The 16,498-nt window shown below is 37.3% G+C and overlaps 1 protein-coding gene across 1 annotated transcript in view; it reads right to left on the minus strand.

Moving 5' to 3' along the window:
- Positions 1-16,125, minus strand: part of LOC139708972 (gamma-aminobutyric acid type B receptor subunit 1-like) — a 35,452-nt gene extending 19,327 nt beyond the window's left edge. The window contains exons 1-5 of the mRNA XM_071620939.1: positions 16,108-16,125; positions 8,303-8,440; positions 6,883-7,053; positions 6,094-6,195; positions 1,288-1,353 (exon numbers count right to left, since the gene is read on the minus strand). Of these exons, the coding sequence (XP_071477040.1) occupies positions 1,288-1,353; positions 6,094-6,195; positions 6,883-7,053; positions 8,303-8,440; positions 16,108-16,110 (480 nt within the window). The 5' untranslated portion in view covers positions 16,111-16,125. The remainder of the gene's footprint in view (positions 1-1,287; positions 1,354-6,093; positions 6,196-6,882; positions 7,054-8,302; positions 8,441-16,107) is intronic.
- Between the last annotated feature and the right edge of the window lie 373 nt (positions 16,126-16,498).

Genomic DNA, 16,498 nt, shown 5'->3' on the forward strand with positions numbered 1-16,498 from the left:
TGTTCCCGAAATTGCACATCTTTGGAGTCAACACTATTACTGATTAATTTGGATTTGAATGAAATAAAGTAATAAGCCGCTGTGCTCGACCTATTGAAGCAACGTGAAAGGCACCCTCTCCAAATTACATCCATGTCCCTTGCAATCCCGGGCTAACATTTGTACTTGTCATTAGCCGTAATGGATGGCGGCGCCACTATGATTTAATAAATGGAGAGTGGTTAGGTGTTAGCTCGCAAAGTAAGCACTCCGGCCACTAAATGGTCATGTGATAGCCCGGGTCAGATCAGTTAGAGAGGACGCGAGCCATATAGGTTTGAGTTTTTATGTTGCTTCAGTCTCCTCCAGTTACAACGTATGATTGATTGAACAAAAAATGATAATGTTTCTTGTTTGCTTTTACCCAATATAAGGCAAGAACGATTATTTTAACCATAATTGCATCTCTATTAAAATTAAATTTCATCCCACTTGTTCAAGATAAAGGGGTGACTGCGTGAAATGGAATCGATTTTGGTATAGGGCCTAACTTAACGAGGTGTCAGCTTTCTGAGTAAACATTTCCACCATTTAATGGCCACGTAGGCCTATACGTGATGTAACCTAATGCCCAAGGAAAGATTGTTGCATCGAATAACATCACAAGACCTCTAATGCTGTGTGGCCGTGTAATAGTCGCCTCGACTTCCAGTGTTTAAATGATTGTACACGAAACAGCAACCGAACACGGACAGTGAGTTGATTCTTGTTGAATCAACCAGGGAGGTGGGAATCTCTCTTCCACCTCCCTGAATCAACTTAAAAATTAATTTCAAAATGGGGCATTATTGACATTATCTATTTCACACAAAGACCCAGTAAAAGCACAGCCATGTATCATCCACTCGGTAACTATAGTTTCTAATAATGTTTTGTTTATTCCTTTATTGCTGTGTGACATCTATACATCACTTTACATTGTGTATCAAAGAGGAGGATGACGAATACGATGGTAAGGATGAAACAGTAAAAATGAAAGGAGTAGATATTCAGCAGGAACAATAAGCGCAAAGTGTCCAGGTGGATGTTGCAAGAAAGTTGCAATCAATTACAAATCCAAAGTATCAATCGCAAGTCTTGCACTCGATTGCAACTCGACTTTCTTGCATCGCCCCATGAGAGAGCTTGCCTATAAAAGCAAACAATTTTCTGCTTCTTACGAGCTTAATTCCCATGTCAGTCCCAGAAAAGAAATATGTCAATTAAGTCAACAAATAAAGCTGGCAAATAATATATTTCCTGACTTACCTCACAAAACACCTTTCTCGCCATCGTTTCTTGGAAATTACCAAAAATGATCCACGCCCCTTTTTCCTGGAGGAAGTTGAGGAATGAAAATCAAGCAATGTCAATCAGAAAAATGCAACAATAATCAAACATAGTGTATAGTCAGAATCATAGAAATCTGACAGCAAAGAAACAAATAAATAAACAACCAAAAATGAAATTCATCACAAAACAATAGACATAATAGTAGAAATTGATATCAGTGCCAATGACATTCACATACACAATTCTGACAAACATCTTTGCAGAGCAGAAGAACCCTTTTTACAAAAGCAATCCCAAATATTATTCCTCACAAGAATGTGTGCAATATCCAAGCATACTTGCTTTAAAATGGCGTTTAATAACGTTTCGTTTGTTGTTGTGTTTCTCTTCGTCTCCTTGAAACTCGCTGAACCAAAAGCGTTTATTCTTCAAACTGAAATTTAACTTAAGCGGATGAAGATTCGCGTATCTACGTTTCTTATGATGGCATTGTTCTTTGGATAAAACCTCGGTCGTCCTGACGTTAAGTTTCCTTCTGCCGTTTATTCATTCTAATTTAATTAACCTGTGATTGCAGATTGCCGATTGGGGAAATCCCCGTGGCTTTGCACACACCGTCCAAAGTGCTGGCACAGAAAAGGGTTAAAGAAAGGACCCATCATTAAAAGCAGCACTTATAAGGTATAGGCCTGTTTTATAAGGGAGCTCTATACAGCAAGACGTCAAGCTGCGATACACAACAGAATTCATGAAGTTCAGCAGAGTAGTTTTGATATCAAATGACATGAAAGTATATTCACATCATGTAATGAGGAAAAAATGCCAGTAGACAATTCTATGAACTTTGTCGTCAATAGTTCCCTGCTTTTTTTTCTCTGGGATTATCATGATCGGTTACCATAGAGACAGGATCGTTAGCATTGATTGCAGCCCATGATACTAGCATGGTATTAACTGAGGCATTCAATATGATTTAAATGGACGCAAACAACTGCAAAGTACTGTTAGAACTATTGCACACGTCGTTGATAAGGACATAAGATCTACTGACATATCATATACATGCTCTAACCATATTTATTTATTTATTTATTCCGTTTTATTTTCACAGGGTAGCCCTTTCAGTTAAAAAACTGATTTACAAAGGGGCCCTGCATAAAAACAATATAAAATAAAGTACATACAAAGTTGAATACAAAAGTACAGTAAGTCAAAAAATAAAAAAGAACACCATAACATTTGAATTACTCCAAGAACACCATAACATTTGAATTACTCCAAACCTGAGATTTACTCACCAAATCTTTGATTAAATCTCTATCCTTGATATTATGTAATAACCACGCCACACAGCAAACTATTTTCTATTTGCACAATAGACATACACACAAAAACGGATACTTGTTAAAAGCTAATCTAACGTCATCTCAAAGAATTCCCACTTGCTCTTTGAGTCTCACCGTCAACAGACCAATACGTGTTTAAAACCATAAACATTTCATTTCATTTTATGTCATTTCTTTTGCTTTCAAAAACACAAAATCGTTACAACGTAACAATATGATCTGTACAAGCAAGTGTGTCATTGTTATATCACTACATCTGTAAGAAATGTTCAACTTTGAGTCATCATTTAACATATCATTCATGTCATTTACCTATTGTCATACCAACACTTTGGTAGAACTGAGTTTAACTATATGCTCGCTGAAAAATGCCACCCACGGCACGTTTATTGGATATGTCAATAAGATGATGATAGAAATCACTGAAAAATGTCAACAGAATCATGATATTCCTGTCCAGCATTTCAGCCCCACCATCATATAGGCAGCATTGGATCTGCGATACTATTGCTATGGAGCGCCTCCTCTCGAGATAGACAACGAGAGCTCAGTTGAGAAGAGCTGTTTAGTGAATGCGCAGAACAACTTTTCTTTCTTTTTATTTATTTATTTTTTTGCCTAATTAGCAAATAGGATTAGCGTCGTGGATCTAAAGTTGAATGTCAAAATACAAAACTACACAACAAAGACAAAACAACAACAACAACAACAGCAGCAGCAGCAGCAGCTAAGAAAAACCCATGAAGCAACACTTCACTGACGAGGCAAAAATGAGTGTAGGGCCTATGTTCGCACGTGTGTGTGTGTGTGTGTGTGTGTGTGTGTGTGTGTGTGTGTGTGTGTGTGTGTGTGTCGCTGACTAAGGACAGATAGGATGAACGTGAAGGAAAAATGTTTTATAATTTATTTCAGAGGGAGAAACAGAAAGAGCGAGAGCAAGGTGAGGTCTGAAGTCTAAAATTAGAAAATGATGAAAGAAATGAAAGACAAAAACTAAAAGGGAGACGAAATACAACCCCCATCCCCCCCAAAAAAAGAAAAGAAAAGAAAAAGAAAATAAACGTAAAATCAGTGAGGGATGAAGCGGAAATTCAAGCTCACAGAGAAATAATAAAACAGCGGCTGTCAGGCCAATATCGCTTAAGTAACGAAAGCATAACAAAGCCGCTTCCGTGCGCTACATTGTCTTGTCTCTCTTTCGCTTGTACAAAACTCCTTTCCTATTGACTATTCTTCTTAATGGAAGCTACGCTTGAAATATTCATATTTTGATCTGCAAAGGATGGACGGGGGTGATCTAAAGGGAATCGTGCATTTGAGAGAAAAGGTTCAATAATAAAGCACGCGTATGACCTTGCAATGACTGACAGAAAATAACCAACAGACCTACAGCGTGTGTTGTACACCAGTCACGCTATGGGCCTGGTATACGAAAAGTACACTTGTCTATAGTAATAAGAGATAAGGCACACTATTTCAGGGTAGCGTGTCGTGAAAAAAAAAATGCTTAAAGCCACTGTTTACCATTGGGAGTCGATGATTTTAAAATGTTCGAGTTATCATATTTGATGCATATGTGTAGGTTAGTTGTAGCACAAATAATCATCCTATCATATAAAAATTTCGCAATAGAGCCTAAAATATAAGGATACATCACTATTTTTCTCAATAAACCATAACTGTTTAGTATGGAAACAAATTTTGAATAAACTATTGTTCACATTTTCTAAATTTAACCATGTTCAACATTGATGATTCTGATTCACATTTTAACATTAGATGTTTCTATCCCTAACTCACAGTTTAGAACATATCAGTTTAGAACAATTTTGAAGCACTAAAGGTGGGTTCTTGTTTCATCTGCAAAATGGTGAATAGTGCCATTAAGTCTCTTTACTTGTAGAAACCATCGTTTTCTTATATTTAAGAACGCGGCAGCCAAATAAGTGATTGTCAGATGTAGCAGGTGATAATAGTTAAAATTTAAGATGTGAATCTGAATATTTGCTGTGTACATTTTAAGATGTTACACTTCACTTTTAAAAACTTGAATACCAGGTTTAACAATTACTGTTGAAATCTCTTCTTTGTTCTTCTTTCAATATCGGAAGGTAGGTTTATGCAGAAAGTGATATCGCGATTAAAAAAACGGAAGGAAATGTTTACATGTTACCGCCGCAAAAAGGGGATGCATCATGAAATCAGTGATATATGGTGTACACAACAGTCATATTTTGCAAAACAGTCATATTTTGCAGAAAAGTAATATTTTGCAGATACGGGCTGAACGGACAATCCCCCGATTCTTCATACTCTAGTATACTCTATAGTAGTATAGTAGATTATGCAATGTATATGCAAATTGTGTATATTTGCATCTGAAGACGAAAATAAAAACAAACAACAAACAATGCTCGCACGCTTTTGCTATTAACTATCATTTCAATAACTCCCCACTCAAAAAAAAAAACCAACTTAAAAAAACCCACACATCAACATGCAAACAAATAAACGAGTAAGCAAACAAACAAACACACACAAACTCAAACAAACAAAACAAAACAACAGAGTGAATGCCGTAGTCTACTATTGTGAAGTAATTGTCATAAAACAGTGTCTTTGACACCAAACAAAATAGCATTCACCGCTAAAGAGAGAGATGGATAGATAGATATAGATAGATAGATAGTGGATGGATAGGTTGATAGGTAGCTAGGTAGATAGATAGATAGATAGATAGATAGAAAAATAGGTAGATATATAGATAGATATGTAGGTAGGTAGATAGACGGATAGAAAGATAGGTAGATAGATAGAAAGAGAGATAGATAGGTAAATAGATACATATAGAGAGATAGATAGGTAGATATATAGACAGAAAGAGAGAGAGAGAGAGAGAGGGAGAGAGAGAGAGAGAGAGAGAGAGAGAGAGAGAGAGAAAGCTAGAGGTGAATGTGAATGGGCAGAACAAGATGTCAGAGCAAATACATCCACACCGCAGTATCTGATATGAACGCTTATTGTGAATATAAGTTAACACCTATTAGTTACGCAGTACAGTAGACTCCCGTTATAACAATGTTCTCGGGACCGGCAGTTTTCTTTCTTTATATCGAAATGATGTTACAACCCAACAAATAAACAATAAAAAACAAAGAGTCGGTAATATTGCGGCCTGAATTTTATTCCGTTGTAACCGGAATTTCGTTACATCCGTGTTCGTTATAACGGGAGTGCACTGTACAGGATATCGACACTATACATTGTTCAAAATTGAATACAGTATATAATCGTTTATGCAAAGAAACTATCAAAACAAACAACGTCGCATTTGATAGGAAATGAAGCAAAGTAAACACGTTACACGTGGTTACTAGATTATTTTCCTGTCGCTGTGATAGTTTTGAGAGATGGGCTGAATCGTAACTATGGTTACCTTGAGGTTAGCAATCTGCTCTCCTGGTTCTACTGTGAAGCTTTCAGACGTGGTGAGGTTAATACCATTGGTGGCAAGCAGCTCGGTGAAGAGATTAACAGCCTGTACATATCAGAGCAAAAACCACACAAACGGGGAATAAATGATTGAAATTTAATTTACGTGTGCTCATTATATGGCTCGCAATCCAATCACAGAGATATGCTTTAGACATCGTCAGTGAAGCTTATGTTATTCTGCATTCACGAATATATAATATATCGATAAACTTTTATTCTCATATTGACATAACAGTTATGTTTATATATTCGTTCATTCATTCATCAGAAATGGGACATTGGCAGCGTTTTGTTACTGCTTGATATCTCGTGTAGATATGAAAAGACAAAGCAAGTAGCGCGGGAAACAGGTAGTATAGAAAGCTACGCTTGTTGCGTTGGTTTCTTTTTTTTTTGCTTGACAAAACAGTGTTCCTGCTGGTTTTTAATTTTTCTAGAAGCCGTCATGAATAAAGGCATTATGAGTGAAAGAAGGTGTGCCTTGAATGAGAGGCAGTATTCATGTTTTTTACGTGAAATTATAATCGCAAAAAATGTGATTGCACATTAAAAAATGATAGAACCAACTTTCGTCAGTGCTGAAACCAGTTGAGACCTACATGGTACATATACTGTAAAACACACATGGTGTACATTGTAGAGTTGTGATACATAAGACGAGGAAACCTTTCATGCTGTGTCAGTATAGGCCTACCTTACAAGTCATGTATTGTTTACGAGTTTGAATTACCGTAGAGTAAGCCTCGCGATTCTCATAGAGCGTGGCTACTCGACGCCACCCGTAGTGCTTGATAATAGCCAGTCTGGCGTAATTGTAGAGCGAGTCTGCCACGTTGGTGCGGTAGAAAGAGGCATACGTTTCTCGGTTGGAGAGAGATGGGCTGGATGCGGCGTAGGAAACCTACCCAAAATGAATAATGGTAACAACAAGTGGTAATGATGATGATTGTGATATAAATAATTGCTACCTTTCGGAACTCAGACATCAAAAAACAAACAATCAATAAATCGATCAACAAGAATAAATGCACCGAACTAGCAAACTAAGTGTTTTGTCTACAATTAATGAAGATGCCACGGAAGTTAAAAAAGGAGTGAATTCCAATATGGCATTATTATATGTGTTTCTTTTACAGTTGATGAAAATCAAGGCATGCTCCTTCTAATGATAATGACGACAATGACGATACAAATGATGATAATTATAGCAGTAGTGATCAGATAAGGTCAAACAGTAGGTGGGGGGGGGGGGACTACTTTTAATCCAGGGTCTCTTTCAGAAAAGATGTTATGATATCAATTCTTGCTAGAATGACATCTTTCCATAGCAACAACCAATCAGTCATTACAATGGCACTTGCCACTGCAATAAAACTTGCGATCATTTTTTTTCCTCTATGACAGTGTTTTGACGATCATGATGAGAATAACAGAAGTAGAAGTAGTGATTGTCATTTTACCATACTGACTACTACTTATGAAAATCTGTATGAGAAAGGATCGATAGCCTTTTAACAAACATGACTTCAAAACTATTTTTCTCCTCGAATGTTAAGTACTTAGTAGTAGTCATAGAAACGCGTGGACACGCAGTTTTACCAACCGGCAAATCATAACTATAGTCAGAAAATGCAGAGTATATCACGACAAGATTAAATCTAAGATATATTTCTGTATTCTGATTATGTCTTTATTGAAGACATGGTAATGTATCTAACTGTATAATTTTCTTAATAATTGATGATGGGAATGTTAGAAATAGAGTTACAATTGCATTTCTTTTCATGATTATTACCTTGCAACAGGTAAACATTCAGAAACTTCAAGCAATGTCAAGTGCCTTGAAATGATCTATAAAAGTTGAGTTAAAACGAATTTCAACGAATGACAGGATGAATATATATTAAAAAAAATTCCGCAAATTGCTGGCGTTCTGGTTACTCGTATTTTAGAAGTTTCAAGTGGCGACAATTTGTTCGAATGCTCTTGAAATTAATATCATTGTTCTGTTTCGTGTTGTTTAAAATTTGTTCAAACAATTTTTTTTCCCCATTTGAATAAATCATAACAAAATGTTCTACACATGGACGAACATATCACACAGTATTTTTCCACTATCAAATATTACTGGTAAATGACGAATCTCATACCTGAACGATGTTCCACAGGTTGGCGGCGAGTGAGACTGTTTTGGCTACTTCTGAGCACCCCGAGCCGAGCAGCATGATATACGAAGTATTCGAGTTGACGGCTTCGAAGAAGAGTTTGGTTCCCACCCCAGGATGGCACTGGCCAAACAAACAACAAAGATGCAATATGATTGGCGACATTATTGATAGGTGGTAACCATTCCTCTCGTGGTATCGCCCATTTAACTACTAGCAGTTGACTAGTATGCATTAGGCCGCTTATGCAGGACAACTTGCGTATAGTTAAGATCAATATCATAACAATATGTGTATTTTTTTATTTATTTATTTTTTTGTCGGCTGTAATGACGGGTTAAGTCCGTGGATCTAATACTGCCTAAGGCATGTCATAATAAATGTGATGTCAGTGACGCGACATCAAATACAGCTCACTTTAACAGGTGAGTTTTGAAATCCTTTCGGCCAGGAGTAGACGTATAACTGTGTGTGTGTGTGTGTGTGTGTGTCTGCTTAAGAACTGGATTTTAACCCGTGAAGGACGAGTCCCAAGTATACTCGGGCAAGTGTCTATGGGAAATGCGTGTTGTAGGAAAATCAGCCCGTCCTCAACGGGTTAACCCGTTGAGGACGAGTCCCGAGTACTGTAAAAGTGTTTTTTTTTCGCGGTGGTTTTATTTTCGCGCTTTTCGCGCTTTGAGGTTGAACCGCGAATTTAACATCACGCGAAAATGTTTTGAACTCGTTGCTTGTTACAACGCTAGATTATCGACCGCGAATTTAAACACACGCGAAAAAGTCGGCATCGATGGAAACCGCGAAAGTTTCTGTACGCGAAAGAATGCATGTTGTAGCAAAATCAGTCCGTCCTCAACGAGAGTTTAGCATCACTATCGCATACTGGTGGCATAAAGAATGCGATTACTAACCTGTATGGTACTATGTTTCTTAACACTTGCACTTCCCCCGCAGGGTGGAGTGTTTTAAAGCCAGTTTAGTTTTTTTTTAAAGTTTTTTTTTTTAAATCACATTCACTTCTGCTCGATTGATTGATCAGTGACTATCGAGAAATAAAGGCTGGTTGACTATGAGGTGAAGACCAATTGACTATCACAGAAGTCTGATGATCCATCACGAAAAACGAACAAAATACTAGCCGGGACGTCACCAAGAGCATGAAGAGTGTATAAGGATACATCAGACAATGACAAAATTGTGGTGAATCTCTGAACCGTGTATCCTCAGGATAGTAAGTCGGAGCATTTCGATGGCATAATTCCAATCGATATAGCTACCAGAGATTCATGATTCATGATACTCATGTACACTGACGTCATCCTTTCAGCTTTTGGCTCATCATTAGGAGGGACGGGTTCAGACCCAATCTAATTTACCCAGCCATTATGATCACGACATTTACTACATTGTGTCGTTGCTATATATACGAAACGCGCAGTCACAGGACGCCCATTTACGATGCACAATGGCAGTGCAACTGACACGTACGTCTCTAGCCGTAATGACTGTAATAACAGTAATGACATTAATGACAGTGTTTTTTCCTTGTAATCCAAATGACAAGGTATTCGGGAAATATCATGAAAATAGTGCATAAACTTGATACATTTTCAATGCCAAAAAAATGGAATAGAATATCATTTTACAAAATATAATTATTATTACATATCATACCATTCGGTGAAGGAATTACAGGATGTGTACATAACATGTACAAAATATAAAATACAAGAGCTGAAGAGAGAAGGGGAGATTGAGAGGCATGAGTGGCATCAATACCATACCAACTTGCAGATGGAAATAGACCCTAAAATATCATAATATACTGGTAAGACAGAACAAGGAATTTATTACTTAACACAATGATGTGTACCTGAATTACACTATACTATAATGCAAATTATCAAAAAAGCTTTGCCAAAATTTTGCCTGATTTAAATGGACGTTCTGATCTGTCGTGCTGAAAATGTGTTTCTTTTTCTCTTTTTTTTTTTAAACTGACCTTAAAGAGTTGTCCTTTCCTCGGAGAAAACAGGGCAGATAATTGTGAAATTCGCCAACGATCACTTGTGACTCACTGAGGTTACAAAATCTCGTTCGTCTTTCAATATTTGCATATCTTTTTCTGTCACTTTTGGTAATTGATGATTTCCACAACAAAATTTCCATTAGCCTACGCGTTGTTTCATGGGCAGATCAATGAAATATTTTTCTATAAACAAAGAAATTTCTAAACGATCCTGTAATTTACACACTGACAGTTTTCAACATTGAAGAACACCAGTTCAGAGCTATACAACTATTAAAAGCGTCGATCTATACTGAACATTTTACCCATGTAGAGTTTTTGGTTTGACAAGTATTTCATAGGCTGGACATACCTCTGTGTGTATGTGAAAGTTTTCAGTGTATCAAGCATACATGTAAATACTAATTCTGCTCCAATTCTGTCTTATTTCTTGTTTTCATTCTAATGTATCAAAGCCGCGGCATTATGCTCTTCCATTCAACCTCTAGAAGAGATAATGTAGTTCGAGTCAAGATATTTTTCATATTTGATTTCAAGAAGATGAGTTAAGTGAATTCTTCCCCCTCCCCCCCCCCCCAAAAAAAAATGGCTTATTCCCCAACAAATAAAGAGAGATGCTCATACCGCACAACAGCATACTGAAAGGAGAGATAAGTAAGTATAAGCAAGAATCACCATCTATATCGACCGCTAATTTCATTATCTGTATAAAATCAGAGAAAAAGTATTGAAATCAAGAAGAAAAAGAAGAAGAAGAGGAGGAAGAGGACGATATAACGTAGAAAGATGATGCCCGCGATGTGTCATTATTAATACTTGGTTGAGCAGGGGAGGGGGATAAGAGAAAATTAATGCGATGGGTATTCACGCTTCCTTCGTATCGATCGATGATCGCTCGATTGGTCGACAGCGGCTTGACAGTACAAGGATCCAAGGACTCACCGCAAGAGAGAAACTCGCTTTGAGGGGGAAAATACCAGCCTGCTTCTGAGAAGCATTTCATGTTTTCATCTCATCTCGCATCATTCTCTGATAAGTCCAAAATATCCACCATGCTTTCATGTTCCGTTACCAGGGAATTTTTCAAGTATTTTGTAGTTTTTACTCTCTTCTGTAAGTATTCATCATGTGATGATGGGGCAACGGTTGCCATAGGAAATGGAATAAACTAAATGATAAAAGGGGAGAAAGTTAAAATACAGCTTCTACAGTTCATTGAAACAAAGAGACCATTTGAATCATTGCTCCAAATTGTTTAAAGACACAGTCGATTTCTTGATTTATAGATACTATATTATTAACCTGAAATGAGCGTGACAGAATGTAAAATTTTATGTTAAAGTTATTGTTTGTTAAACCTGATGACAAAAAGTCATGTTATAATGAACTCAGCGATCACTGATTTCGATTCCGATTTGCAAATCACATGATTCGGAGAACAGGGTTCTGACTATTATGAGCATATATTGAAAAAAAGGGTAAGGAACCAAGCTGCTGTTGTTGTTTTTTTTTTGTAATACAGTCATCATTACATGAGGAGTGTGGAACATTGTCATTTGAATTCCTTTCAACTAACTTTGATATTTAATGTCTATACAAAGGCAAAGTGAACATTGAGGGACATGTGCATTCGTGTGTCATGCACTCACCCGCCTGTCAATTTCAAGTTCTCGATCAATAATCCCTCCGATCACACTTATTTGATGAAGAAATAGCTCTATTCAACTTGCCATTGATATTTGAACATTGAGTAATCTTGTGACATTTAGCACACAACGAATTGACGGCGTGTGTGCACAGCGATTGAGCGTCTAGATTGAGAAGGCTCGTAATGTTGATGACAATAATTATAAACGAGGAAGGACTGTTGCTGAAGAGACAGAATCCCCAACATCTTCAGTGCCAATCATTCACCGGTCATTATCATTAAGAAATCATGGGAACATTATAATGATAAAGATGTAAAAGTATATAAGCCCTGTTGGAAAGAACACAGTGTCCCACAGTGTGAGAAACACAGTGTGAACACACAACGTGAACACATGTGAACACAGTGTGAAATCGCTTCACACTGTTAAATTCGAACGTTTTGACAATGTGAACACATTGTGAATCATCAATTCACAGTGTGACACAGAACATTACCATGTTAACACTCTGTGAAAACCAGACCACAGTGTGAAATCATCTCCACACTGTTAAATTCGAGCGTTTTCACACAGTCGACTATGTGAATGTACACTGTGAACACACTGTGGGACACTGCATTCTTTCCAGTGGGGTGGGTTTGGGTAATGACTACAGTTTACGAGGGATACTGGCTGAGAGTTGCCCTTAGTTCAATTCAGAAAAAAAAAAGATCAACTACAATAAAAAGAAAAAAAACCACACCAGAACTGCTTACTGCTGAAGACACATCCACTCATGTGATGTGTTTTTTTTTTTATTTTTGTGGCAAGGCATTCCCTTCTTTGCAAATAATGAATTGCTGTCGAGCGAAGACACGCTATAAGACCGCATAATATACTGGAATTATATGATTTTAGTTGTGTTTTAAAATTACACTCATTTTTATTGGATATTGTGCACATAATTTAGACCGCAATTACATTTTTTTTCCATTCACATCAAATTTCGTTGGACAGAAAAAAAAATGAGATGCCATTATATGGTTAACTCTTCCTCACAAAAATACAAGAGTTTGCCTATTAAAGAAAAAGAGATAAATGAAGATGGAAGTCAGATCATATGGATGATCAAACACCGACAGTGGGAATATTCGGGTAAAATTCTTTGTCATTTCGACGTCACTTTCTTATTCGATGTCTTTTCTGTAATGAAACTTTGTGCACTCGATGAATACGGATATCTATGAGTGAAGTTATGTTATTTCGGTAAAGATGACATATTCTTTTCAACATCCATCTCACTCCAATGATCATGATGATGTAAACATGGTAACGAACGATTGTCAATCAATCCTGTGTCCATGAAACATCAAACGGACGTGTCCCGGTTATGTAAGAAAACTGGCCAGTTATAATCAGGAAATGGTTTGTAAGGATTCTAGTTTGCAAACACGCTCTGCATGGCTTGTCTGAGTTCAAACATCGCGTCAGTAAAGGCAGTTAATATGAAGCGATTGAGATGGACACGAAAAAGATTTTGTTTGCCTTTTTCATTTCTGCTCTCGCACACTCGTGCTCTCTTAGAATAGTAATTATCTCAACTGTTGAGATAAGAAGCGTTTATTTGTCATGATGCTTAGAAACCATGGAAACAATCCAAATTGAGTGTCAAGTGAGTTGATATAAAGGCAAATATTTCTCCTCCTCTCTTCTTTTCTTAAAATTTACATGCCAAGGAATATTATTACTCCGTAGCAACCCTGAAATATTCACACCAAACATTATATACAGTATAGTTTATGGCAAGGGTTAATGTAAGCAGTTATGTGCATAAAAATGGTAAAACCCTTCTTTAGTATAAAAGGGCTAAAGTTGTACCGATGTTGCCCTAAGATATCGAATACATTCCAAGAAACTTGCAATTGCAAATGCTCTTCCTTGCTCATATTTGAATCAAAACAGAAGATGAGTTCGAAACGCAGATAATGATGGTTGAACACTAACACCTTCACTGCAAATGTTAAATAGTGAACACCGAGCTGGTGTTAAATTTTCGGTGCTCATTTATGGTGTTAAATTAACGGTGACACGACATTTGCTCCTGCGACAATTGCTCCGGTCTTATTTTCTCTAAGGACTTAGGGTTAGGGTTAGGGTTGTGATAGGGTTTTAGGTTTAGTTTGATGTGAGAATTAGGATTAGGGTTAGGGTTATGTTTATGGGTTGAATTTACGGTTGGCTTAGCATGCAGATATATCATGGGAGTAATTGTCGCAGGAGCAAATGTCATGGAACCAAATTAACACCTCCGGGTGTCATTTCCAAATTGTAAACTTTTTTTTCGGTTTCCTACTAACTGCACTTCTTGTTGATTTTTAATTTAAACAAGACGATCAAGAATTTTACATTAAAATACTAGATTTTTGAAAAAATGTGAAAATAAATTTACACCAAAGTAACACCAGCTGGTGTGGTCTCTTATTGAAGCTGGACGGGTGTTAAACCATTGATATTAACACCAACAAATATCAAATCAACACCATGTGGTGTCATTTTTGAATTAACACCAGTACAATGTCAAAATAACACCAGGTACAGTGTCAAATTAACACCACGAAGTGTCAGGTGAACACTTTTCAACACCACCACAGTGCATTTTTAACACCTGTGGGTGTGGTCCTCTATTGAAGTTTAATCGGTGTTAGATTTAACACCCGTGGTGTTAAACCTAACACCGATGTTTTTACAGTGTTTAAACTCGAAAGTGCACCGAAAACCTTAGCCCTTCTATACAATGTACACTTCCTCACAGCCAATATGAGAAATGATTTGCAAAAGCTGGTGCAATTTTCAGGTTTTCTACACATTTCTTATTTTTTTAACCTAAAATTCAACAGGTAAACGACCTCAGTTTGCTTAAACAGTATTTCAATGAAACGATTAAAATCAAAATTAGCAAACTTTTTGAAAGGGAGTCCAATGTATAAAGCATTTAGTAATGATTTTGAGTCATAACACTTGGTTCATTGTTGAAGGTCAAACCGCATTATCACTTAGATTTGTTGATAAAAGGCCGAAACGTCTATAACTCAAACAGAATGTATAACGGACAGTTGTCGAACGGTGTACAGTTGTGTATGATGAAATGAGAGAGTACTACGTTTACGGTCTGATTCTATACTGTCCTATCCTGGCCATCCATTATTTCACATCCGTATATTAGTAATTAATTCAGGGCTCTTTTTTCGTCTTGTCCGTTTGTCTGTGTCAAACGCACTTGCTGAAATATTTCCAATGAATCCGGTTTAAAGTAGAAACATTTCTCAAACCTTGGCCCTTCTATGAAAGTCGCATTTATGTGACCATTTTTGTGAAGAGAAGGGGAGTGGGTGTGGGGGAAGGGGGTGCCAAGTAATTTCTCTATATACCTTTCAGTGATATGTCAGGCCTATAAGTGAATTGAAAACAATGGTAATAATTGATGATGATGGAGATAATTGAAAGAATGACACTGATAACAATCGTAATCATTACTAAAATTCATTTGATTGGTAATGTCGAGAATCACCATTGCCTTTGTTGCTGTGACTGTAATTACAATTATGAATTCTGTGATCTGGGGCCCGTTGCGTAAAAGCTGAGACCAAATTATAATAAGTCAGAAAATCAAACATATTAAACCTGTAAATACTTAGTTCTAAGGGCTGATACCTGATTTATTTTTCACTTTGTGACTTACGATTGATTGCGTCTTTTATCTGCATGCATGCACTCTACTTGTTTAAACTGAGAAAATTATCCCTGCAGGCCTATATCTGGCGCTCTCTCTCTCAAACGTTTTTATATAGACTTCCCCTTCAAATTGGTACATTCTCTCTTTTCCTCTGTAGTTATTAGAATCTTGGAAATGATTGATCGTGAATCACTAACAAAAACGCGACTTTGTTTCAAGAAAACGGAAAACCGAGATGAAATAATGTGTTGGATTACACCAAAACTACAACATTATCTGTCATTGCAGATGAATTGTATTTATGACATTATGACTGATGAAATTAATATCCATTGGAATGAATATAAGGTTAGACTGCGCAAAATCTTCATGATTCTACAGCAGTGGTCAGCGCCCTTACCATCGTGTTAAGTGGTTGGAGACGAAGTTCATAGTCGGGCAAGATATCAGCGTGCTCGTTGATGTGCTCCAAGGCGAATTCGGCAGCAATCTTAGCCTCCTCGCCACGCACCTCCTCCCCTGCCTCCAGAGTCTCAACCAACGGAAATAGCCCGAGAACATTCAGGATTTTCTTGTCACTACCGGGTCTGCGATGTCCGTGCTTGGTGATTATCGATGTCGGGAGAACTGTGACGAAAGTCACATCATCGTGGCTCGGCATCGAGCTCCACAAAGCAGCCGTGTCGTTGTGCGAATCCGAGGCTTCGACGGCGCCTGGCGATGCGGCTTGTGGATCAGTCGTCTGTCCGGTGATGGTGGTCGGGAGGTAAGCCAGTGCGACAGACACAAGC

The sequence above is a fragment of the Diadema antillarum genome, unplaced genomic scaffold (assembly GCF_040938485.1).
Source record: "Diadema antillarum isolate AM-2024a unplaced genomic scaffold, OU_Dant_1.0 seq00001392_RagTag, whole genome shotgun sequence".
Lineage (NCBI taxonomy): Eukaryota > Metazoa > Echinodermata > Echinoidea > Diadematoida > Diadematidae > Diadema > Diadema antillarum.